General features: G+C 49.4%; 1 protein-coding gene across 1 annotated transcript in view; it reads right to left on the reverse strand.

Annotated features, from left to right (window-relative positions):
• The window catches only part of LOC138581025 (protein yippee-like 3), a 68,673-nt gene that overhangs the window by 2,864 nt on the left and 41,322 nt on the right, over window positions 1–24,487 (reverse strand). The window contains exons 3-4 of the mRNA XM_069652041.1: window positions 1,574–1,617; window positions 250–358 (exon numbers count right to left, since the gene is read on the reverse strand). Of these exons, the coding sequence (XP_069508142.1) occupies window positions 250–358; window positions 1,574–1,617 (153 nt within the window). The remainder of the gene's footprint in view (window positions 1–249; window positions 359–1,573; window positions 1,618–24,487) is intronic.

Consider the following 24,487-nt stretch of genomic DNA (forward strand, 5'->3'; position numbering starts at 1 on the left):
ATTAGTATTAACCTCCCGTCAGGTTGAGGGATACAACACATTTGTCTTCTCTCTAGAATTGCCTTGTTTAGAAATGGCATAACTTGGGTAGATCAATTTGGTCCTCAAAGTATAGCATGAACGAAAACAGGAGGATATCCCTAAAGCACGTGAGGAGGAGAAAAAAGAAGTGACCCTATACCCAGCCCCTGACTGAAGCATGCTTGAAAAGCAGTTTTTCGAAATAGAGGAAGTGGGGGTGCCCCTTACATATTTCCAGCCCAGGGTGGTCTTGCAGTTCTCACAGTAGATATCAGCCACAGCATGAAGGCCGGTCAGCAGGACTCTCTCCTCAGCTGCTCCGCATCCCACATTCACCCTGCACGGAGGAAGGATGAGGTACCAGTCAATCAACGCAAAGACAGAAGGGACCAGATCCACTGGTGTATTGCGAATGGGACCGATAGGCTTGGTATAGACTAGTGTACTGTGTGGCACATGCAACAGACAGGCTGGTCAAAGGCTAAAGCCTGTGTCCATACCTGTATTACTCGTCCTTGGAAGGGGCCGACATAGCCGACGCCTGGAAACAGTCTAGGCAGACAAGCATTGGGCACGCCCTGTGTGCAGCATGCCAAAGAGCAAGCATTGTAGCCACTATGGTGGGTCACTGACTGAGGCATGCCTCAAGAAACCGCGTGAAGCCAATCCGGAAGGGATATGCAGAGCGCACCCTACAGTGCATCACTTTAGGGCGTATGCTTGAAATCTACAGCTTTGGCTCAAAGATGGAGACATGCTGTTGCATGGCCAACTGTACAAACTTGTGTGGGTTTACTTTGAATGAAGCATCATGAGCAGAGACAAGCTGGGTGCACTGGATGGAGCATAGCATGGAAGGAAAGGCAGAGGACGCACTAGTCTCTGGAACTGTTATACAAAGGACTGGGACGGATAGGTTGGGCAAAGTAGAGTGTGCCACTATCTTTCTGTAGGATGAGTGACAGGCTGGACGCATAAACACTAAGTGATAGAGAAATGGCTGAAAGACAGATTTGCCTCAATCGAATTGACTCTTCCCAACCAGCCTGTTCAGTGAGTGAAGCAGGCAGCAGAATTGGACCCTGTCCCCGACAGACCGGTCTTACAGCAGTTTAGCACGCTCAGAGAGGCCAAGACGGGAAAACATTGGTTTAGTCACCTGGTTCGAATTTAGTAAGGTTGGGTCCCAATTAAAGTTCACTTTTAATGCTTTTAGGAGTACATGATTGGGGCTTTCGAAAGTCTCTGGGCTTAAACTTGGGTTGCTCCAGTAGGTCTTTAGACATCATGCATACAATCGTAGAGATCCATGTTCTACTTCCTGAATTACTTGGAAACTTCAGAAATAAATGTCCAATGGCATTGCATATTTGGGTCCTCAGCATGTAGCAGGCATTGCGCTCATTCGGTTTAACAGCAGGAGAGTAGAGGATTTTTTGGGGCGATGCTTGATAAAACCCGGTCCGCCCCACCAGCTCTGCAAAGGCAGACTTTAAACTTCAGAGACAGACTGGTTTTAAAAAAAAAAGGAGCCTGCGCTGCTCATACTCACACAGAGTTGAAGAGATAGGCCCGGCCTTGGCTACCTTGAAATGACTGCAAAGAAACAGAGAAAGAACATTCTCATTGGTAGGAAAAAGAAATAAGAACAGTAAAATAGTCACAAATTAGGCCTTGCTTTGGTTTGAACATAAAACAAAAAAAATGAAAAAATTAGCGTTTCTAATAAGTCCCACTTCCATGTTCATTATTCAAACCAGGAACTGCATTTTCAGCCACCGACACCCACCACTCGTATACCAATAAATTCACACAGAAAGACTTTCTACCATGAAGTCACCTGCTCCAGGAAGGAATGTACAATGCTACAAGTGGTACTCCAGAAAGCTCAACACCGCAGGATCCATGCTCGCATCAACATGCTCTTGTCTCTAATGAAAACCAAAAACCACTTATTAAAAAAAATGTAAAGTATCAAAAGAAATCGCCCAACTACCATTCTATTCTCACCAGTAGTTTTTCAAAAAAATAATTAAGGAAGCCCTTCCAGGAATTACACTAGTCATAACCCAAATAAAAGAAATACATTTCCAACTTTCAGAAAGCACCAAACAGTAGGAAGAAATGCCTTAACACAATGTATGGAACTGAGGGGACCCCAGGTGCAGCGGTGCGACTGGTCAAGAAATGGTCCCACATTTCTTTCAAGACAGGCCCACTCCTGCAGTTCACTAGCTAAGGAAACTGGGCCAGCTCCACTTGTAAGTCAGTTGTATTTGAAAACCCAAACAAACACCAGCAAATTTCAAGCAACAGGTTCACATCCTTTCCTATGACAAAAAGTTCTGGGAACAGTGCAAACGGCACCAACTCCAACAGAGTGCCAACACGTAACCATCCTTGGGTGCTTCGTCCTAATCCTCATCATCCACTGCATGCGACATAAGAGTGGTTTTGCCATGTATTAATGAAGGCCGGCGTGCCATTGCTTGATCTTTGGTCCCTTCACAAAGTAGTCGAGAGCCACGTCCTCAACTCAAATGGGAGTAGGTTTGACGGGAATTTCACCCAAGCTTGCTTTACTATGGGTGATCTGGGACCTCAGCCCAACTTGCTTTGCTAGAACTAATCTAATCAGTCCCCATCTCGTTTTACTGTACTCATGGGTCTTGCGTAGGGGACTCCTTTTGGGTAACGCTAAAACGGACACAAAGATGAATGGGGACCAATTTTGTTTTGATACCACCTTTTGGCGGTATTTACAGAATGACCGCATTAACCAAATGCTGAAATATAACCAACACAGTATGTGAGCTGCTAATCTGTTTTGAATCTAAATCCCACAAAACATGAATCTTTGTGACAAGCCCCTTCCTGTCATTTATAAAATGGAGCACACCCTTGGCAACACCATCTGGGCACTTAATCCAAAAGCGATACCGCTTTGAATTTAAAAAGAGAAAACAGATTGTCTTTTCGCACCAGACCCCTGACACCATTTCGGAAACTAGGTCAACACTGGATGCAGCGATCTTGCTCCATATCATGCGGAAACAGCAATTACTTGACCATCAGGAACCCCAGCAATTGCTGGAGAACAGTCACAGAATTGAACCAATCACTCCAATTAAACCGACATCTCAGCCTTCCCCCAACCCAATCTACAAACCTAGCCATCCCATATCCCCATATCTATATTCACATGCCCATATCCTGGATGCACTTGTTCTTGTCCCCAAACAAAGATACCGTGAGGGATTCAACCATCCGCATGGGGAGTGTGCGCTCGCCTGGGCTTTTGACAATTTTTTTGGGGAAATGGAGTGATGGGAGATCAACCTAATCCGCACACATTTTTCGAATGCTCACAGCACAACAAACAGTCCAGTATACTCTGGGGGACAGCCTACAGGTGCAGTCCTCCCTGTCACAGGTGATAGTGTGGGGTGCATGAAAACATCCAGAGGGGAAGGGCAACACCTTCCTCCTTCCACAGCAAGCCTAATTAAATATCAACGGCTCCATGGATCCGCTAAATTGTGTGTGGTGGCGCATTCTGATGAGTTAATTGAAGTAGGCCAGTTAATAGGCCTGCTCACAGAACAGGCCTGCCAGCAGGAAAACTAACTGGATATGCAATTTGTCACCCTGAAGCCAACTCCTCCCACCCCTCGGTACTAACGGCAGTCAATGTCATGTCTGGCACCAGGGTCGGACTGAGACAAGAAACTGGACCGGACAACCAAAAAGAAAAGTGGCCCAACCCTAGCCTAAAAAATGTGGCCCACCCCGCACACCAAAAAAAATAAAAGTGGCCCTCAAACCATCATCCGTGAATCGGGTCAATTGACAGCTTTACAGAAAATGCTACATGGAGGGTTCATGTGTCTGTTGCATTACAACACAACTCATAAAATAACAACTCTGCATACAGTTCTGCGACAGGACCCACAGCTTCCCAAGCCTCCATCCAGGGCCATAATGAAAAAAAGACCCAGGGCTACACAGCCTCCCCATCCCCCCAAGCAATGCCCCCACTCATGGGAACTCCCCGAGCTCATCCCAACCAGGTCCCATCAACAAAACTTGCACCCGAAGTGCCCCTGCCAGCACGTTCCTCAAAGTCGTCTGAGAGCCAATAGCTCAATTGGAGCTGCAAACCGCAACTGGTGCAATAAAAATGTCTTAACCATGTCATCCCAAAGCCACTCGACCCATAGGCATTCTGTGTGACCTGCTCTGGAGTCCTGTCAAAAACAAACACTGGCAAAGCCAACAGCCCGGACCTGTGCACAAGTGGCATTTCTCAGGTACTGCAATTATATGACCAGGTAATCGCTTGCACCATTTTGCACCTGCTACCATGAATGGGCAGTGAATACCACTACAACCGCGCCTGGCAATTGCCTTGGCCATGCCTACACAAAAGCCCAAACTGTTGAAAAATGTCTTACACTTGCATACAGAATGCAGCCCAAGACTACTCCCATCCATCCTTCAAAAGGCCTTTGAACATTTCACTGAAGTCCAAGACTTTACTGACCGACATCCTTATGAATGTGATTGGCAACGGCATAAAACAACGTTAAAAATTCAAAGAAGCAACACCCGTGGGCCACAACCTAATGGCTTGACAAATACCAATTGTTCGACAGATGACAAGAAAAGTGCAATTTCTTTCCACTCAAGCAGCTTAATTTGCAGAGATTGGAGAGATTCTGCATGAATCATATCTTTAGTTTGAGTCATTTAGTGTGGGTTCAAGGCTGCATACAAGGTTTAAGCTGTGCCCGTGGTTTGCAATCTAAATTCACAAACGTTTCCATTATGTTTTGATAAAATGAGGTCTATGGATGTTCGTTCCCTTGCAAGTTTATTTCAGAAGCCACCCATGTGTGGGACTGAATCATGCCTGCAGGGTGCAGACTCTGCACGGCCTACTGAATTCACACCACCTCGGAAAGCTGTCACACTGATGCAGTTCTGTAGACTAGAATCGAAAAAGGTGATTTTGTGTCTAACAAATATTCGGGCAAAGTAAGGCTGTCAAAGCTGTTCCAAAATCCCGGCCTAAACCAGATCATGTTGGAATCCAAAATACTGCTGTGCTGCAACACTGTCATTACAGACAGGACAGAAATGTTGTCCTTTCCGGCTTTGTGGAACTCCATTTTAAAAATGTATGTTTCTGTCACATCTGCTCTTTTGTATTACTCACATTTTGCCATAACACACAAAACAAGATCTCTCACCAAAAGCAAGGAGGTAAAAGTGCACACGCCAGTTAAAGTAGATTGTTCAAAATAAAATGTGACAAATGTCTTTTTAAAAACACTGGGACGAGTGAAAGCCAGGCAGGGGGCAGGCATGCGGGTGGGGCTGTTACCAGTGCCGCCACCTCCTAGACACCTTGACCAGCGTTCCAGATCCACCAACCAGCCTAGAGAACGATTCTTGACCCAGAGCCGCAGTGTAAGCCAGCCTGCAGCCATCCTTCCAGCCTCGCTAGCTGAACTGCCTGCCACCTGATATCCGCAACGGTCTCCCATTTTGAAGTCTGTAGCAGGAGCAGCAAAGCGTCCTGGAACCGACTCGACGCGGTCGAGCATAAAGAACATCTCAAGCACCAGGTACATTGTGGTTCTGTCCCCCTGGTCCTTCTCCGAAGGCCCCTAGTAACATTTACGACCTCTTGCTCCCTTGGTGTTAAAACCAAATAACCTTGTAAGACTGATTGTTTTACCGGCTACCCTCCGGTCAGTATTCAGAGTGCTTCCCTTTCCTTCGTGAAACTGTTCTGTGTTCCTTTACAGCAGGCTTGTCCAACCTTTTTGAATGTGGGGCCAAAGCATCAACTTTGTCACCCAGTGGGCGAGCCAAAAACAACCTCACCCAAAGCAGTATATTAAAAAAAGTGATATTGTGTGACCTTTGACACAATATGATAGGTTATTTATAACGCGCTTAATACCCAGAGGTTTCTATGCGCTGATCGGGGATCGAACCTGTGGTGCTCCGTGTCATCTTGCTTCCAAGGCGAGCACGTTGCCCCTCAGCTATCCTCCCGAGACAATCACAGGCAGAGATAGCCAGGCAGCCCCAAAGATAGCTTTTGGTCTCATGGGCAGTGATTAAAGGTTAGTTGCTTGTGATTTCTTTCAGTGTGTATGTGTTCATATTTTTCAGAAATAGTGGGGGTGACGAGCGTAGCGAGGGAGCTATAAGGATCTATGAAATGGTGCATTCAGCACATGGGCATGCATTGGCATCCTCATCCTGCTTGATCTCTTCTGCCATCCTGCTCAACCGTCTCCGTGATAACCTGGGTATGACTGGTTAGGCTCTGGCATGGCTGACGTCTCCTCTCTGACCGACCCTCCCAGGTCCAACTTGGGTCCTTCCTCTCCTCCATCTTTTTCTCTACCTGTGGTGTCCCCCAGGGGTCTGTCCTCTCTCCCTGGCTGTTCAACCAATACCTGGCACTCCTTGCCCACCGTATCGCAGCTCTCTGCCCCAACCTTCAATGCTATGCGGCTGACACCCAGCTCATCTTCAGGCTACCCTTGGCCGCCTCCTCTCCTTCCCTCATCTCTGTCTGTCTGCTATCCAGGAGTGGTGTGCCACCAATGACCTCTGCCTTGATGCCTCATTGGCACACCCATTCCCTCCTTTCCTGTAGCTCTCTGGGCAGCCTCTTGGTCCTCTACCTGCAAGGCTAAAAACCTCAGGGTCATCTGCGACTCCACATTCTCCTCTCCCCACATATCTGACGTCTCTAAGAAGTCGCACTACCAGCTGCACCTCCTCAGAGGTATTCTTCCTTTCCTCTCCTTCCCCCAGAAGCTTACTGTCTCCAGAGCTCTGGTTCTCTCTAGGCTGGACTATTGCAACAGCCTCTTTCTAAATCTGCCTGATTCTACTCTCCGCCCTCTGCAACTTATCCAGAACAGGACTAAGTTCAAAACCCTTTGCATCAGCCACAAGGCCTTGGGCCTCAATACCTTCAACTCTCTTCCCAAATAGCGTCCTTCTCGAGCTCTTCACGCATCCACCTCCAACTCCCTCAGGCTCAGTCGCTTCTCCAAGCAACGAGTTGGTGGTAGATCTTTCTTCAGCCGGGGCCTCCCTCTGGAATAGCCTCCCTGCCTCCCTTAAACTTGAGAACCATCTCTGGTTCCTGAAGCACCTAAAAACCTTTCTCTTTGCTTCCGCTTTTTCTCCGCCTCTCCTCTGCTGACCTTCTGGCTGTAACGAGTACTGCACTGGCTACCTGGACACCATCTGATCGCGGGCCCAGGTCCCTCCCCTGCCAAGCGGCACACCTGCCCTGTCCACCTGACAACCCCCGCACTTGGGGACTGTTTCTGTATCCCTACAGTCCCCCTTACAGCCCTTGACACCGAATGTTTGCACTTACCCATGCACTTGCCACATGCTGGCACTTATTTATTGTTATTTATTCCCTTGTACTGCACTATCCCTGCCCCCCCCCCCTTCCACGAACTTGCGCGATCTGAATGACACCTGGCCTAGTAGGATTGTTGTCCGTCATCCCTTGTTCCCCTCCCTTGTCTCGTCTTGAAACACATTTGTATAGGCTCGTTATAAATGACATATCATATCATAAATGCCATATCATAACAGCAGTCATGATGTTCAGCGTGTGAGACATGGCAATTTCTTATGTTTAATATCCTGCAGCAAAAATGCTACCTCTTGTCTCTTGAATCAAGTGGCATTATAAAATAATACATTACCTTTGCATTGATATTCAGAACTGTAGCTGGTTTTGAAAAAAAAAAAAAAAGATGAAAAAGCAACCAGTAGGATACTTTTAGTTGCATGTTTGGAAGGACAGAAACGGCAAAGAAAGCATGTCCCGTCGCTTTACATTTTTGAAATGTGTATCAAACTAATGAAGGCCTGTCTGTTTTATAGTAAGAACTAAAAGAAGTGGAAGTACCCGCGTAGCCGATCTTGGGTCGCAATTTGTCAAAAATGAATATTATGTTTTGATCATTACCTTCAGTTTTTATTTGGCTGAGGACTGGAATGCCACGACCCAGTTTATTCATGCAATGATGGTCAGATACCCATTTCCGACAAACATTGCATAAATAAACCAGGTCGTGGCGTTCACTCCTCAGCCATGACCAGGTTAAATTAACTGCGTCATTGCTGAGGACTAACTTCCTCTGATGACCCCATGCATGGGGTCAGAGAAAGTTACAGTTCGCACGCAGGCACTTTTTTTTTTCTTTACTCTTGAACCTCGAGGGCCGCATTGTGGCCCTGGGCCGTAGGTTGGACAACCTTGCTTTACAGGATGGGTTGCATTTTGTAGTGTGCTAGAACTCTGTTGTAATAATAATAAAGGAGATATTTGTCTACAATCTTGACTTGACAGTCCCTTTTATCATTGGGTAATAATTGTATTTTCACTGTATTGCAACTATCCAACGATCCACGACCTTGTGGAGATGAGCCTGCCATTCCTTCCACGTTACCAAAATTGGACACAGTGGTTTATAATTGACTTGTGTGCCAATCTGTTTGAATATTTTGTTGTACGAGGTGTATGGCGGATTGATGGTTTAGAAAGCGATATTCAGCCCTGGACCACTGGTGCCCCGAAAGTTGATTTGTCAGATACCCTTGGCAGGAATTTCCCCAAACTAACACGAAGTTTGCGAGCTTCTTGTGTTTTCCAAATGAAAAAATAAGTTATCCCCAGTATGACTGTCCCCTGTGCTGCAGATAAGATTTGGAAGTGGGAGTATTTTACTCCTAGTTGGAGTAAAATTCTTTAGAGAGTACAAATTTAAGTCCGATTCTCAATGAAAATATTTTATAAGTAAAATATGTTTAACTGCAAAACAAATGTTTTTGTAGTAATTATTTGCACCCCTTTATTCATGCACAGTAAAAGATACACGTTTACTTCTTCCGATCAGGCACTTCTAGTAGTAGTTTCTTCTTGTGGTGTTACATGCAGTACTGGTCAAAATATATCAACCTTTGAGGGTGAAAGCAGGGGCTCAAGGTTCTACTGGTCTGGTTTCATATTTTTTGTTGGGAGTATTTTTACTCCCCATTTTTCTTTTTTGAGTGTATTGGTCTATTTTTAGGGAGTAATGATACACCCCTTATCTAAGGGCTGAATGTCCCACTATCCACCGTGCCCCACCATTCCTATGTGCTACCATTCGCTTCATTCCTATGTGCTGCCATTCGCTTCATACCCAGAAAACTCAACCTGGAAGTAGCACTACATCCACATGTGTACTCCTCGTAAATACCACCTAGATGCAGTGGTCCCACTCATCACCATCGGTCTAAACAGAGATTCCTCAACCCACCGATGCCCGCCACTCGGAACATTACACAACCTACTGTGAGGCTGTGCCGGCCACAATGCACAACACTTTACAGAAGGAGCCTGGCACAGGCCCATTCTGCCACTTTGAAAACTAGGACAATACTTCGTGCCACCAGCTGCCTCATGGCTATGCAAACACTGCACCATGGATGCAAAGGTACCACACATCCGTTGATGCAGATATGGATTGCTGTTCAATTATTCATCTAAATTAGGAGAACATATCAGAAAGCCCAAGCACTTTTGCAGATAGCACCATTGGTGAACACCTGGTTGGGGGGGGGGGGGGGCAGGGGGATAGGTTACGCATTATCCAAAACGCCAGACATCAACTAGATTACGGAGGGGAGGGTTTGGGGGGTGGCGGGTGGAAGGGGTTGGGTGGGTCCGGACCTGCAGCTCGAGTGCACCCCTTGCTGCTTGAACAACAAGGTGATCTACTTCCATAGGGCCCAGTAGGCCGCACCTGGAATTTTCCATGCTGTACAACCACGATCTAATAAAGCCGGTGTCTTTCACATTTCTGTGAGCTTTGTGACATCACATGTGTAGCCTCTGCCAAGGAGTCCCCTTCCAATATTACCTGAGGCTGGCGGCCACCTTTTGAAACCTGTAGAATGTTGGTATGCAAGCCTCGTGCAGCCTTTCTTCAATTGAAAACCCATGCCAGAAGAAAAAAAGATTTTAAAAAAATAAATAAACACACACACACACCCTAAAACCGGTTTTCCCATTGCACGGAACAAAACTATGTTCACTGAAAACGTGGTCATGTGCAAGAATGTTGGATGAGCAGGCGACCCCCCCAATGTGAAAGAAGACGCGCTAGGATTGGGAGCAGACCTTACAAGACTGTGCCTCCGTCCTTTAGTGTGACTGCAGAACGTCGAGCAATAATCCTTTGTTGCTTCGCCGTCTTGTGGCTACGTTGAGCTTGGATAGTAGTGACAATTAACAGTCCGATTTCACTGCTGCAAATCCGCACTGAGGATTTAGACCATTGGGCGACTAATAAGGATGCTGCCCTTCTCCATTCTTAAAATATCTCGCATTGGCCAATTCTCATTTTCCGTGATGAAACATTTCGCAATCCATCCTCGGACTTCAAAGTTCTTATAGCTGGATTATGTTCATGGTAAGAGGTCTCATTGTTGAGATTGTTTGTCATCCGACATGACGTGTGACTGATGCTCGTTTTGATAAGAGTGCACCTGCCACACTTAAGACTCCTGTTCAATTACCATCATGAGTCCTGAAGAAGCCATGGAAGTGAAAAACCTCTTTCAGCACGAATTAAATGGTACAAAATAGATGAAAAAATTACAAATAGCCAATGTGGGTTATGGGGAAGAGCACCGTCATTGTTAGTGGACCATTTATGCTAAAACTTTTTTTTAATGTTGTGAGGCTCTGCGTTAACTCCCCTCCCTCAAATTCTTCTAGTGGTTATTTTACATCAAAAAATGCATAATTTCGCTCAAAATCCAGCATCCTCCCGGGATAACGCCTCATGTCGTTGTGCAAGCAATGCAAGCCAACTGCACTCTTTGCCCCATCATACACTGCTGCGCACCAAATAAGGTAAGAGTTGGAAACTTTCAAGCAAGATGCATCACTTTCTTGTAGAGTCCTTTGGCCCTCCTGGACCATAGACTGATGTGTAAAGGCAGGTCTTTGAGCAGCAAATACCACAGGAATTGAACACCCACTAACTCGGATAGCTTTAGTTTCTGTCGGGACTGCAAGACAATACTTAATTCGTCCTTTGTCTTCACCCCAGCAGACTCGAAGCCCCAACAACCCTGGGCTCGCCCCGTGGAGAACTATTACGGGCTCACTCTGCTGCCATCTTTTAATGCAGGGCGATGGCTGCAGCATCGTAGATGGACTGAAGGACGTAGATGGAGTATTTTCAGAAGGTTTCGCGCTGGCATGTTCCTGCAACAGCACTGGAACCGCGAACAGACATGGACAGGATACAGTTGGCTGGTACTATGTGCACGGCTGGTCCAAATATATCCATAGAACTGTGTGAGTGAAAACAGGGTACAAGGTAGTATGTGTCGGCTTCCTATTTTTTGCTGGCAGTATTTTTACTCCCAATTTTTATTTTTTGGGAGTATTTACATATTTTTAGAAAGCAAAAGTGGCCAAAGCCCCATGTGTAGGGCCGATTGCTACCACTTGTGCATCAGTGCTCCTGCTCGGTATGCAGCAATAAGATTATGGCAAAAATGCAGCGGTTTGACCCGGTAAAGGTGTACCCCATTATACCATTTAATGGGAGCAGGGGTGTCCCTCGCTCCCCTTAAATGGTATAAGGGGCCTGGTGGGTTGTGGGGGTGTCCCCCACATCCTTTACATGGATTGCAACGGCAAAACCACTGTCTTTTTGCCGCAAGTTTGTGTAAACGGCCATTTTTGCTGCGATTTCAACACATGAAACCTCCGGATAACTCGCCAGACTGACAGGATTCTGCGTCATGCAGACTGATTCTACAAGCAACAGCAGAATCTGACGTCACGACAAAGAGCACATGTCAGCAGCATTTGCTTGCAATATGCCCACAACCAAGGCGCACCGCTGGGTATGGGTACATGAGCACCAACTATGGGCATAGACCAACAGCTGCCTGAACCCAATATGGTCTCAGTGCTCGGAAACCTGTGCAAAGGAGAAGGTATTACCCAAATTGTTTGTTTACAATTGTTCGAATGAACAATTGACCGAATTTAAAGTCACAATTGACCTTTTCACAATTGGCCAATATATATATGTTTTGGGAGGTTTGGCGTTGGGTGGGAGGCTGTGGGGGGTTTCCCCCCACATATATGTTACAATTGACCTTCACAATTCGGTCAATTGTGAAAAGGTCAATTGTAATTCAAACAGTTGTAAAACGAACAATTCGTATACAACCAAGGAGAATATTTAGCACCATATAAAGCACAAAAACAATCCCACAAGGATTGCTAGTTCAGTACGACAACTTGGGCAGTGGCTTTCAGGAAAATCCTGGATTAGGACAAGCCAGGCAGTAACTCTCATGCTCATTGGCCACCGCGCTCTAAGGCGGCTTGCTTTCCCATCCCCGACAACTTGCGAGAGACCAGCAGTGTTCGAAACCTGCCTCAGAGCACTATCAGTACACCCAGGGGAGATGTCCCGCTGGCTTTGCCAACTACCTATCCGCCAGGCAGTCGAGTGGCCCACTTCAGTGGTGCCAATCCGACTAAGAAAACAATTACTAAAACCAAAGTGCCAGATAACATCCACCAATCAAAATATAAATATAGCACACAGCAGGGGACAAGTCTCTAGAATTACTTCACCTGCTCAATGCGAAGTTGACTGTCCCTCAGGAAGAACTTAAAATCCCTCACTTCAGGCAGGAGACGCCCTAGGTACCGGGGGATGGGCCGCCCATCTAAATAATAAAAAGAAAAATTGAAAAAAAAAAGATAGAACGATGACCCTACACTTGTCGTTTGTAACAGTTATTTGAAATGTAGGGCAGGAAGCCTGTTGATTCGTTATGGTTTAATAAACTCCAGCTATGCCCCCATGTGCTGGTAAAAATCCCTCATCAACCACCTGCTATTTTAAATTGTTGGTTACTTTTCAAATTGAGATTTGACGCTACATTCGGATATGGATTTTGTACACTTTATTCTACCCTCACCAGCGTTTGTGGCTCAAGAACTCACTATACACGCACCACATTTTGTGCTGTATATCCGTAAGAAAGACTAGCACAAATGTATCTAAAAGGTATCCCACCGTCCTAGTGAAGGATAGCCTCTGCGTTAATGGACAACCAGTTTCAGTGACTTGTACCACTGAACGTCACCTTCATCAGGACCAATGTGTTACATAACGCTTCAGGGGTCTCGTAGAACTGATCACAGGGATTGCATAATTCCATTTTAATTCAACCTGGAGATTGTAAAATCGCTCCCTAACACTAGTGTACAAGCGCGTTATAAACAACGTGTGGTTTCGTTTATCGATATCTTCACTGCATTTCACTGAATTGAAATTTTATTTATACCGTGCTCGTACTGTTTCAGAGCGCAACAAGGCAAGGGAGGGGAACCGGGGAGAACAAAAACAACTATTTTACTAGGCCCTAATTTGACCCTCCATGAATAGCGCGGATCTGTATGTGTGATCCTATGCCAGTCGTCCAAGATTGCGGGTCGTCTCCTCACATTCCCAGCAGTGCAATCCCTGTACAGGAGGGTGAAAATGATACAATGCCTGTACACTCTGGTGAGGGTAGAATAAAGTGTGAAAAGTCCTTACCTGAATGTAGCTGCTGCACTAGTGAAATCTCAATTTGAAAAGTAACCTCAACAATTAAAACAGTAGGTGGTTGTTGGAGATTTTGTACCATTAGTGTTCTACTGCAGCATGTGGGGGCATAGCTGGAGTCGATTAAAACCCAATAAGTGAAGAGGCTTCCTGCCCTACGCTTCAATTAACTGTTAGAAAAGCCAAGTATAGAGGAATCGTCCTTTCTATCCCCTTTTCAGATCGGCGGCCCATCACTGGTACCCATGGCCAGTCCCCCCCCTCGCGTGAGGGATTTTTATGTCTTCCTGATGGATAGTTCACTTCAGGGGTGCACACTCAAAATGAAACACTGGCTCACCAGCTAGCTTAGGACGCAGTGAAGGTTCCTGAAGGGGCTCGCAAACCAGGGCCCTGGTGGATCCAACCACCAATGGTTAGAACTGAGAAGCTTCCTAGCCCCCTTGAGCGAGGCGCGCTAGACCTACCTACCCAAGCACTTCTAGGTCCCCATGCATGGATAGATCGCCTGAGAAGGCCTCTGGAAGCCTGCACGGTTTGGTTCTTGGGTGCCTCACTGCACCCTAGGACTTCCCTTCACTGGGAAGGTGAGCCAAGCAGCATTGCAAAAGATCTCCACACATAGCACTCGTATTATTGATTTAGTGGTCTGCATCTCCGTGAATTCTAAGAAAGCAAACCTGCAAACCAACACCATGGGCAGTGACCGGCCTCAAGCGATGGGGGTGGGGGCGAGGGGTAGAGGGTGATATCCTGCCCTTTAAGGAACTACCCACAATAAGACTAGGTTTGCTATATGTGAAGTGTGCGCCGCCCAAAAGTAGGTCTTCCTCAATGTTCTGTGCCCCAGCAAAAAAGTTCAAATCCCCTCAAAAAGATGGCCACTCGGCCAGTAGGGTAGCATTGGTCCACACGACTTCCTTTCAGAGTGGTTCAAAAACAACTGCAGCCATTTACCCCACGTTTTTCACCAGATACCTTAGTTTTTTTTACTGTGATTTTTTTTTTTTAAATAAATCCCTGGCTGAGCCTTATTACATCATTTTGTATTTTATCTCCCTCGACCTCCTACAGAGGACCGGCCTTCGCATCTGTCCGACTTCACGAACCCGCTTGGTTTAGGGGAGTGTTGGCTCAAGAGGCTTAGCTCTCCAACGCCGCGAAATCCCCATGGGCACATCACAGAATTTCGGGGAGCCGAGGACAAAGCCAAAGGCCTGCGCATTGCAGCACCCAAGGGACCGACCCTTTCAGCCCAGAAACTGGGGCCGTTCCGTCTGAATACGCTTGTAAACAGGGCCATGGTCCCGCCCATTTCACCCTCATGCAGGGTTATAAATGCTGCTCGTCTAGACCACGTGACGGGGAGAGCCGCTGCACGAGTCGGGACTTTCCAAGCGATTCAAGCGATTCAAGCACTGGTTTGCGGCGCGCTTCCTCGAATTATCTTTCTTTTCCGAGAACATTGTCACATTTTACACGCAGGCACGTTTGCGGGAACACGGCCTAGTGGTGGAAATAGAAAAAATGTAAAGGGGGAATTCCACAAAGGCCGGGTGTGGGGCGCAATTTTGATGAGGGTTTCGGGGTTCCAAGGAGGCAGAGTTCAGAGGGGGTGGAGCTGGCAGTTGAACGTCGCTCAAAGGAAATAGTTCAAAATAGTTTAAAAATGGCGCAATTTTTCATGCTACTTCTTTCCAATAAAAACGCTGGCAAAATATGAAAAGGTGGTCATCTTTTAAACCCTGCAATCCATAGAGTAATATTGGATGGAAAACAAAATGGTACGTGCTTTGATCACAATTTTATGCAGTCTTGTGGGTGTAAGGGGCCCAGTGGTCCCGGGCCCTGGCGGTGGAGGGCCTTGATGGGCAAGCCCACTGCATACTGTGGAGGCTGGAGCGCTAGCACGCTCTGAAATGACAGCAGGAGGCATGGTGGTAACTGCCAATCGGGAAGCCGCTCAGCCCTTTATTGGGACGACAAACATAACCGTACATAATGCATTAAACTAAGCACGGCTGTCGACAAAAAAGTTCTCTTGGACTGCGGTCAGTTTAAGTCCACCAGGGCGCCCAGCAACAAGACGTCACTTTAACAAGACACGTATTAGTCCCACACTTGTTAGTTCATAGTCAACAGGGGCCGTCAGGAAAAGCCACACCAGGCTACACATCTGCGGTGTGGATGATGGTTAGTTGTATGCGAGAGACTTGGGGCACGAACCTCCGAATGTACATGACAGGGGGCATACTCGTTTATAGAAAATGGTGCACCCATGACATGTACTCTGGATCCATCGATTCCTTGACGATGGAAACACGACTTGTGCTGGGCCCCTCCCTTGAAGCACGTTGCAGTCATAGTTCGCTGGTACAAGCGCAACGTGGGCGGCAGTTCTTTCCCTCGTTCACCGCTAGGGTGGGTCTCACCACCGCTGGAGTCGCCATCAGTTGGGTAGGGCAGCCAGCATCCTCCCCCCAACTTCAGTCGGCTTCCATTCTCTCCCCCAGGGCAGAACCTTTCACTTCACTGAATGTGGCGACGTCCGGGTGATCCATTTGCCCAACCACACAGGCAGGGGTGTTGCTAGGTCTGGATAAGACCCGGGGCTACGCTAATGTCGGAACTATTGGGACTGGGGGCTAGCTAGCCTTTTGGCTGTAGCTCCTGAGATCCTATCCGGGGCTACAACCAAAAGACCAGGGGCTATAGCCCACTTAGCCCCCCCTAGCAACGCCTCTGCACACAGGCACCCTCTGGGACGAGGGCCGCGGCCAGGGCTTTGTTGCCAGGTTGCCGCTGTGTTCCTTCATGAGATAGGTGCAGCCTTGCGCCGCCTGGTGTAGCGCGACTGGGCCGCTTCATTCTTTTCGTTTTTCGGCAGCATTCCTTCATCCACCCTGGCCAGGAGCATGATGCGGCCGGCACAGGGTGCCTGCTGCGGCGCAGGCCACCCCTTTCCTTTCGCTCTTCCGTTGGCAGGCGGATGCCGTTGGGAGCGCTCATGGTTGCGCTTGCTGGGCCGCGTTTTCACTCCCCCAGATGGGAAACATTCAAATGAATGCAGTGGATTCCGCGCTTCTTCCATTCTCCTCAACATACAAAGTTCCACTGTGGAGTCCATCGATGGGGGGGTGGGGGGTGGCCCTCTGGCGGTGGGCTGACGGCAACCCTCGTAGGCCCCATGCCAGGGAGGCCGGCGGATCCTTGTGGTGCCAGGGATGCTGGCGGATCCTTGTGGTGCCAGGGATGCTGGCGGGGCCTAGTGGTGCCGGCGGACCCTTGTGGTGCCGGGGATGCCGGCGGACCCTAGTGGTGCCGGCGGACCCTAGTGGTGCCGGGGATGCCGGCGGACCCTAGTGGTGCCGGGGATGCCGGCGGACCCTAGTGGTGCCGGGGATGCCGGCGGACCCTAGTGGTGCCGGCGGACCCTAGTGGTGCCGGGGATGCCGGCGGACCCTAGTGGTGCCGGGGATGCCGGCGGATCCTTGTGGTGCCGGGGATGCCGGCGGACCCTAATGTGATGGGGGCTGCGGGGATGCTGCATCCCTCATTGTGGCCACCATTTTGGCCTTTAGTACTCACCACGGCTTCAACGCCGCTGGCACACTTCACCACGTTAATCACCTGATAGGGACCGGCTGTCCGTAGTTGTGGCCACCATCTTGGCCATTGTGCTATATGTGCCACGGCTTCAATCACACCGTTGGCCTGCTTCGCCATGCTGCTCTAGCTCCTCCAGGAGCAAGCTAGACCATGCTGGCCACATTGCAGGGGCAGGTCGAGCCCCTTTGCTTTGTGATCGGCGGGGCGCCAGACCCCATCCTCGTCAGCAGTTAAGTGGCCGGGTGATCCCGGGCCCTGGTGGTGGAGGGCCTTGATGTGCAGGCCCACTGCATACTTTGGTGCAACGGCACGCTCTGAAATGACCCAGGAGTCCTGGTGGTAGGTGACTGCCGAGTAGGAAGCTGCTCGGCCCTTTATTGGGATGATGACACGTCTGACAACACGTTGCTTCTGCACGAGCCCAAGAAGGGCGTTAGTCAAAACAGTGGGTAAGTGTCAAAACTGGGAACGTGCAGCCTGTGTGAAATCCTGGTAGCCAAACACGAGCAAGATTGCCAGACTTAGAAACACCCAAGGCGTCCTGTGTCTGTCCTTTGAAAAAAAGCGACATGGCCACCCACATGTATCATTTCCTTGTGCCCTGAAAAGCAACACCGTGCCACAATCTGAAAATAACTGCTCCAGTCTCCAGGATTGTAAAAACTCTTGCCACATCCAGGGCAAATATTCACGACCTACTTGCACTCTCCTCTTCCCTCCTCACCCCCGTTTGAATTTCAACAATGCCATGTTTTTATAAAAGATGGCTTGAAAAGTAGCAAGGTAAGTACACAAATATATTTAAGGATTTATGTGTGTAAACCTTACCATGGTTCAAGCCATCTTTTATAATCACCATCTAACCTTTTCTTTTCCAAACTCTACTCTGTCCCCCCTATGTCCCCCCGTTGCTGCTGGTACTGGAATCCCAGTCCTACCTAAGCTATGCAACCCCCAGGTCTCCCTTCCGTCTTCCCGAGCCCCCAAGAACTTCCCTGTTCCCTCTCTCCCAAGGCCCCCCCCCGGTGAAGCCTTACCCGGTGCCCCCCCCTGCCGGTGTCATCTCTCTTCCGGATACCCTGTCCCCCCTCCTTCCTTCCTTTCCCAACTGGCTCCCCCATTCCCCCGGTCCACCCTTTGCTGCGCCCCGCCAGGCCCCCTCTTTCCTGTCCTTTCTGGCCCTCCCTGTCCGGGCTCCCTTTCCCCCCGATATTCTTCCCTTTCTTGAATCCCCCCTCAAGCTCCCCCCCACCTCATGCCCCCCCTTCGTGAAGACTTCTCCTTGCTGTAATTTTGTCCCCGTAGCATAACCCTCCGTATTCTCCTCTTGTTCCCCCCCAACCAGCTTCTCTTGCTGCCCTCTGAGTTTGTTGTTCGTTCCCCCCCCCCACATATTTTGGTCTTGGAATTGGCTCCCAAGTCCCCTACATCCCTCCCCTTTTACCCAGGGCCTCCCCCAAGCCTATTGCTCTTGGGGCGCCGTACATCTAAACTCTTGGCTGATCATTCCCCTATAGGTCTGTCAGTGCTTTGTTTGGGGATTGGCCTGTGACTCCTCCAAGACTCTCTGCTGGCAGCCAGCGGCGGAGAGTCCCCCCCCAGCTTGCTTGCACAGGGCACTCCCTTTCTTGGTTCCATGGCATTGTGGGTGATAAACTCTGACTTTCCTCCCCCTCCCTTCCTGATCCGCACCCCCTCATACACATCCCGCGTTCTTAAGTGCTGTCATCCATTCTAACGACATCATGGCGGTGCCCACCTCGGACAGGTGGGTCCTGTCCCCCTCAAAATACCCGGGTACTTTTAAAGTGATGAGGGGATGCCGAATCTATACCATCCCCCTGCTTTTTAGGAAACTCCCCATCCAATTGTTCGTTTTCCTCCTTGCTTCCTCTATGGCCCCATGGCGTAACGCACCCCTTCACTCCTGTCTTGTGATTATCTCGGACCACATCACCTCGCACCCCCTGAAAGTCCTCCCAATCCTGTTTAGCAAGTTTCTTAAAAGTTCAGACAAATCCTTCCCTTAGTCACCAAATCATTTCCCCCTATATGTAACAAGATAATGTCGGGCGAAGGGTGCTGCTGCGCCGCCTGTTCCAATGTCGCCCATAGGTACGTGCCTTTCAAACCACCTTTGGAGATCCAAATAATCTGTGTGTTCCGTAGGCCCAAGTTCCCGTCCCAAAACGCCATCCGTGCTCTGGCCGCTGCCCGGGCCACGAAGGAGTGGCCCACGACCCATACCCTGTTGGCTTCTGTGGAGACATGATTGGTTGTATTAGCTTGTGTGACCTATTTGTGCCCCCTTGTCCCATATGCTGCCCCGCCCCCGTACCCCTGGATGCCAACGCGTCTACTCCGTTAGCGCACGTATAATTTGAATTTGTCAGCTGTCCATCTCCCTATCTTTTTGACCATGTCCTCCCCCAGCCCTTCCCTGCTCGCTGTTGTCGCTGCGCCTATGCGGAATGAGTTAAATATTGCCCCGGGTCCACACCCGAACTTGCCAGGGCCCCCTCTAAGACTCGCCTGAATTGAAACTGGGTGAGTGGGGTTCCGTCCTTGTGTCGGAACAAATAACCCGGTTCGCCCCCCCTGATTGCAAAATATGCAGTCGTGCTCTCAACCGGACAAAACGCCTCCTGTCCCAATCTGGCCAACACCAGTTCGCTTCCCTTGGCCTTTTGGTCCGTTTTTGAGATCCTGATGTTTACAGATATCCCCCCTAATCTGGCGTACATCTCCCCATAGTAAGGCTCTGAGACTCTGGTTGTTCTTGGCTTTTGCCACTAACTCACTAATCCGTAGGGCCCCAAAAAAGGCCAAAGAGAAGCATGCTTTGAACATAATGCTTGCGTATTGCGAGTAACACACCCTTGTAGTTGCCCTCATGACCTTCTGTAACAATTCAAAATCAATGGGTTTCCTCACTAGAGTTGAAGAGGTTGTTGCCGTGGCCATCCCGCCCCTGCTCCACCCTTTTAATGCAGCTCTAACCAGAAAACCTTTCGTTGGGTCTTGCTGGCCTGCCAGCTGGCTATGAAATGCCACTGCGCTAAGATGTCCCGCCAGCCATGATCTTGATTTTCCCATCCCTTTTGCCCAAAGCACAAAACAGTCCACCCTCTTGGCCATGTTGTCCCCCCCAAATGTTTGGTGTGCAACAAATATTTCTCATAATTGGCCTTGTATCGATTCCAGGTGCTCCCCGCTAAAGCTCTGGAAGCGAGCTTCCTCATTCCTTGACCCAACTCACTAGCTGCCATAGTTCCTTGTCGAACGGAGTCATGATGGGCTGTGCGCTTTCCAGAATCATATCTGTGAACGAGAAAGTGCATCAGCCGCTGTATTATCCACCCCAGGTACGTGCCGCGCTTTGACGGCTGCATTCATCCCCAGACATTTACGAACCATATGGCGTAATAGGCACAACGTTGCCGGGCATTTTGCCGAATGCGTGTTCACTGTCTGTACCACTGCCAAATTGTCCGACCACACAACAAGTCGTTTGTTACACAGCTCGTGCGACCAAATGTGCATTGCTTCCACCACTGGGAATAGTTCCAACATGGTGGTGTTTTTGCACATCCCCTTCCTCACCCATGCCTTAGGCCAGTCGGCCCGGCACCATTCCTTTTCTAATATTGCCCCGAATCCCACCCTACCTGCCGCGTCTGAACAGCTGTAACTGTGCGCATGCCGTCCAAGGGGACGGCCATATGCATACCCTATTAAATTCCTTTAGAAAGGAGCGCCACACTTTGAGGTCTTCCCTCACGCCCGCCCCGAGGCGTACCTTATGCCACCCTTTTTCGTGCCTTCCTGTCGCCGCCGACAGACGTCTAGCAAAAACTCTTCCGGCCGGTATCACCCTGGCGGAAAAATTGAACTTGCCCACCAAAGATTGTATGTTTTTTATAGGTGTCTTCTCCCCTTGCAATGCCCTATCTATGTCGCTAATGAATTCCTTTATCTTCTCTACCGGTAATCTGCATGTCCCTTCAACCGTGTCTATTTCTATCCCTAGGTAGGTTAGCTTGGTGCATGGTCCCTGCGTTTTGTCCCCCGCCAGAGGTACTCCCAACTCCTCCGTTAATACCAAGAAATTATCGAGAAGTGCTGCGCAGATATTCGTACCCCCTCTTCCTATGAACAGGAAATCGTCCAAATAATGCGTTTTCCCTCCCCTGCCTTCCTTTTTATTGAGTGCCCATTCAAGGAAGAAACTAAATGCTTCAAAATATGCGCAAGAGATGCTGCACCCCATTGGCATGCATTTGTCTACGTACACCAGACCCTCAAACTGGAAGCCTAGGAGGAAGAAGCTGTCCGGGTGAACCGGGAGCAACCTAAATGCTGCCTCTATGTCAACCTTCGCCAAGAGCGCCCCTTTTCCCGCTGCCCGTGCTAAACTTATGGCCTGGTCGAACGATGCATAAGTTACTGAGCAAGCCTCTATGTCCAACCCATCGTTCACTGAGCCTCCTTTGGGGTGCGACAAGTTATGTATTAGGCGAAACTTCCCAGGTTCCTTCTTCGGTACTATCCCTAAAGGGGAGATGATGAGGTTGCTCAATGGGGGACCTTGGTAAGGACCTGCTATCCTTCCTAATACAATTTCTTTGTTAATCTTTGCCCTGGCCACATCCGCCCACTATAAAATAGACTTCGAGTTATTCGCTGTTCTGGCCCCAATGCGTCCTTGGTAAGGGATGCGGAACCCCTCCACGAACCCCTGGGCTAAAGTGTCCCTCCCTAAGGAAGCCGGGTATTGTCCCAGCCATGTGAGCAGGCTATCAACCTTGATGGGGGAAAACCCCTTGCTATTAAGGCCATTACCCGGCCCCCTCTGCACCCCCCCCTTTTGTTCCCCCTGCTCCCATCATTACCATCGCTGGCTCTTGTGCCTGCTCCCGGTGCCGTGAGTGCCCTTGCCCCCTCTTCTCTTGCTGAACGAATTGTCGAGGCACCTTAAAAGAAAAGTGTTTATTTTAGTATACAGTGTTTGTTTGGACAAGCAACGACTGCATAAATGACATCAATCGACCATTGTCCCAGACGTTCCCTATTGCAGCCCATCCCAGCGCTCACTTTGGTTGATCGCCTGCCGCCGGCCTTCCCCTGCACCACCGTGCTGGATGACCGTGGGTCCCACACGCGGAGCAAGCATGTCTGAATTTGCAAGTCGCTCCCCAATTGCATACCCCCTCATAAAATCTGCAGTAAGCCAGTGTCCTCCCGCTCCCGCTGTTCGTTCGCCCCGCCCCAGTTGGCCTTGATATTGCTTCCGGGAGGGCCGGCTGTACTGTGCCTGTATTACCCTGGACCGGTTGCGGCCCCATGTTATTGGCCCATGGTGTCATTTCGATCCTCCCCTCCCTTGGTGCCCCCGGTCTGGGGGCCGTACTTGCGCTGTTCAACCCAGCCCCCACTGCCGAGGAGCATCCACCCCCTGCCTCTGCCCAAGGATTGATGCGCCCTCCCGCAAACATGATTGTCCCATCCACTTGCTCTATTGTCCCACTGGAAGACTCCAGCCAGTCCTCGACTGACTTATGATTCCATTTTAGTTTGGGATCATGTTCCATTCGTAAACGAAATTGCTGGTCTCTCAAAAACCATTCATTCCCACCCTGTTGATTATATTCATGTATAACACATGCCCTGTATGCCATCAGGTGTGGACCCAGGTCTGGGTCCTTTTGATTAAGTGTCTGGGACAATATCTTAAATGCTGCGAGCCAATTTTCCAGAGTTTCTGCTGGCCTCACCCTTTTTCTGGCCTTGGCTAATTCCCTCCCACCTGTTCCCCGCAGTGTGTCATTGCCCTTTGTTTCGTGCTCCAAGAGAGATAATATGTCAATGAACTTGCCCTCCCAAATTTCTTGTTTCACCCACTCTGGCAGAAGCCATGCTGAGTAATTGCCCCCTGTTGCTGGTGGTAATTTGGTATTTGTGCCCTCTACCCCGGTGCTGGACGTGCCGCTGTTTGCTGGGGTGTTGCTTATTGCCCCGTCTTCCCCCCCCTGCCAGACCTTGCTTGCTCCCGTAGTGGTTGCCCCAGGTGCCTTGTTTGCCATGGGGGCTGATGCGACCGTTTCCCCTTGCACTGCCAATACTGCCCTTACGATTTTTTGGATAAATTCCAACTCACCCTCACTGCCGACAGGCACACTGCCTGGTACCGACCCAGCCCACCGGTCAGGCGATGTTATCCCTTTCGCTTGGGCCTTAGGCGGCGGGGCGGGAGGCTGTGCCGGCGTTGGCACATTTGGCGCGGTTGCGGGTGGTGCCGGTGTCGCCCCCAACCTCGCTTTTAAAGCTGCCAGTTCTTCCTACAAGTCTCTTTTTGTCTTTTTTACATGTGGGCCCCCACTTGTTTTCGCCGTACGCTTCCAGGGGGCCCCCCCTCCCGACCCCCACCCGCAGGTGGGTTCTCGTGGCCCCCCACCCCTTCGCCACTTGTCGTGTCCTTGTTTTCCGGCACGGTTTTGCCCGCCTCAGGATTGCTTCCCAGGATGGCGACTATGTTGGTGATTGTCGGGCCCCCCATCCTTGCCATGGCCGCCTGCCACCCCAAGACCTCAGTGAGGGCTAGAAATTCAGCCCAAGATTGTGCGTCCATTCCTCGCCCTGCGTTTGATGGTCCGGCCGCTTCCTCCAATGTCTGGCCGTCTTCGGATAGCACGAGCTCTACCACCTCCAGGCCGGTGTTAACTGCGCTTGCCTGTACCGACATGTTGACCTATGTAAAACAAATGTTTGGGTCACTGTGGAGTACATAAAACTTGTTTTAGCTGAACCACAATGTGCCCTGCATGTCCCTTGCCGCCGTTTATGTACCAGCTACCCCCTTATTACCCTTTAGCACCCATCCCGCGATCTGTCGGTATCTGTACCCCTTCTCTTCCTTATTGCACAACACCCACGCCACTTTATACCGTGCATTCGCTACCCAAGGATGTAATGGTACTGGTGCCCCCTTTAATTACCACACCAACGCGGCCTCTCACCCACAGTAATTGACCCTGGTCGCCCACAGAAGTTGTACCATGAACCGACCCCACAAAAGCTCTCGTGCAATGTAAACTTCGAATTTTTCACATTTATAGATTTGGGTAAGTGTAATTTACATTTGGGTAATAGTGAAAGGAAATGAG

The sequence above is a fragment of the Ambystoma mexicanum genome, chromosome 3p, assembly GCF_040938575.1.
Source record: "Ambystoma mexicanum isolate Mex_15411 chromosome 3p, UKY_AmexF1_1, whole genome shotgun sequence".
NCBI classification, from domain to species: Eukaryota; Metazoa; Chordata; class Amphibia; order Caudata; family Ambystomatidae; genus Ambystoma; species Ambystoma mexicanum.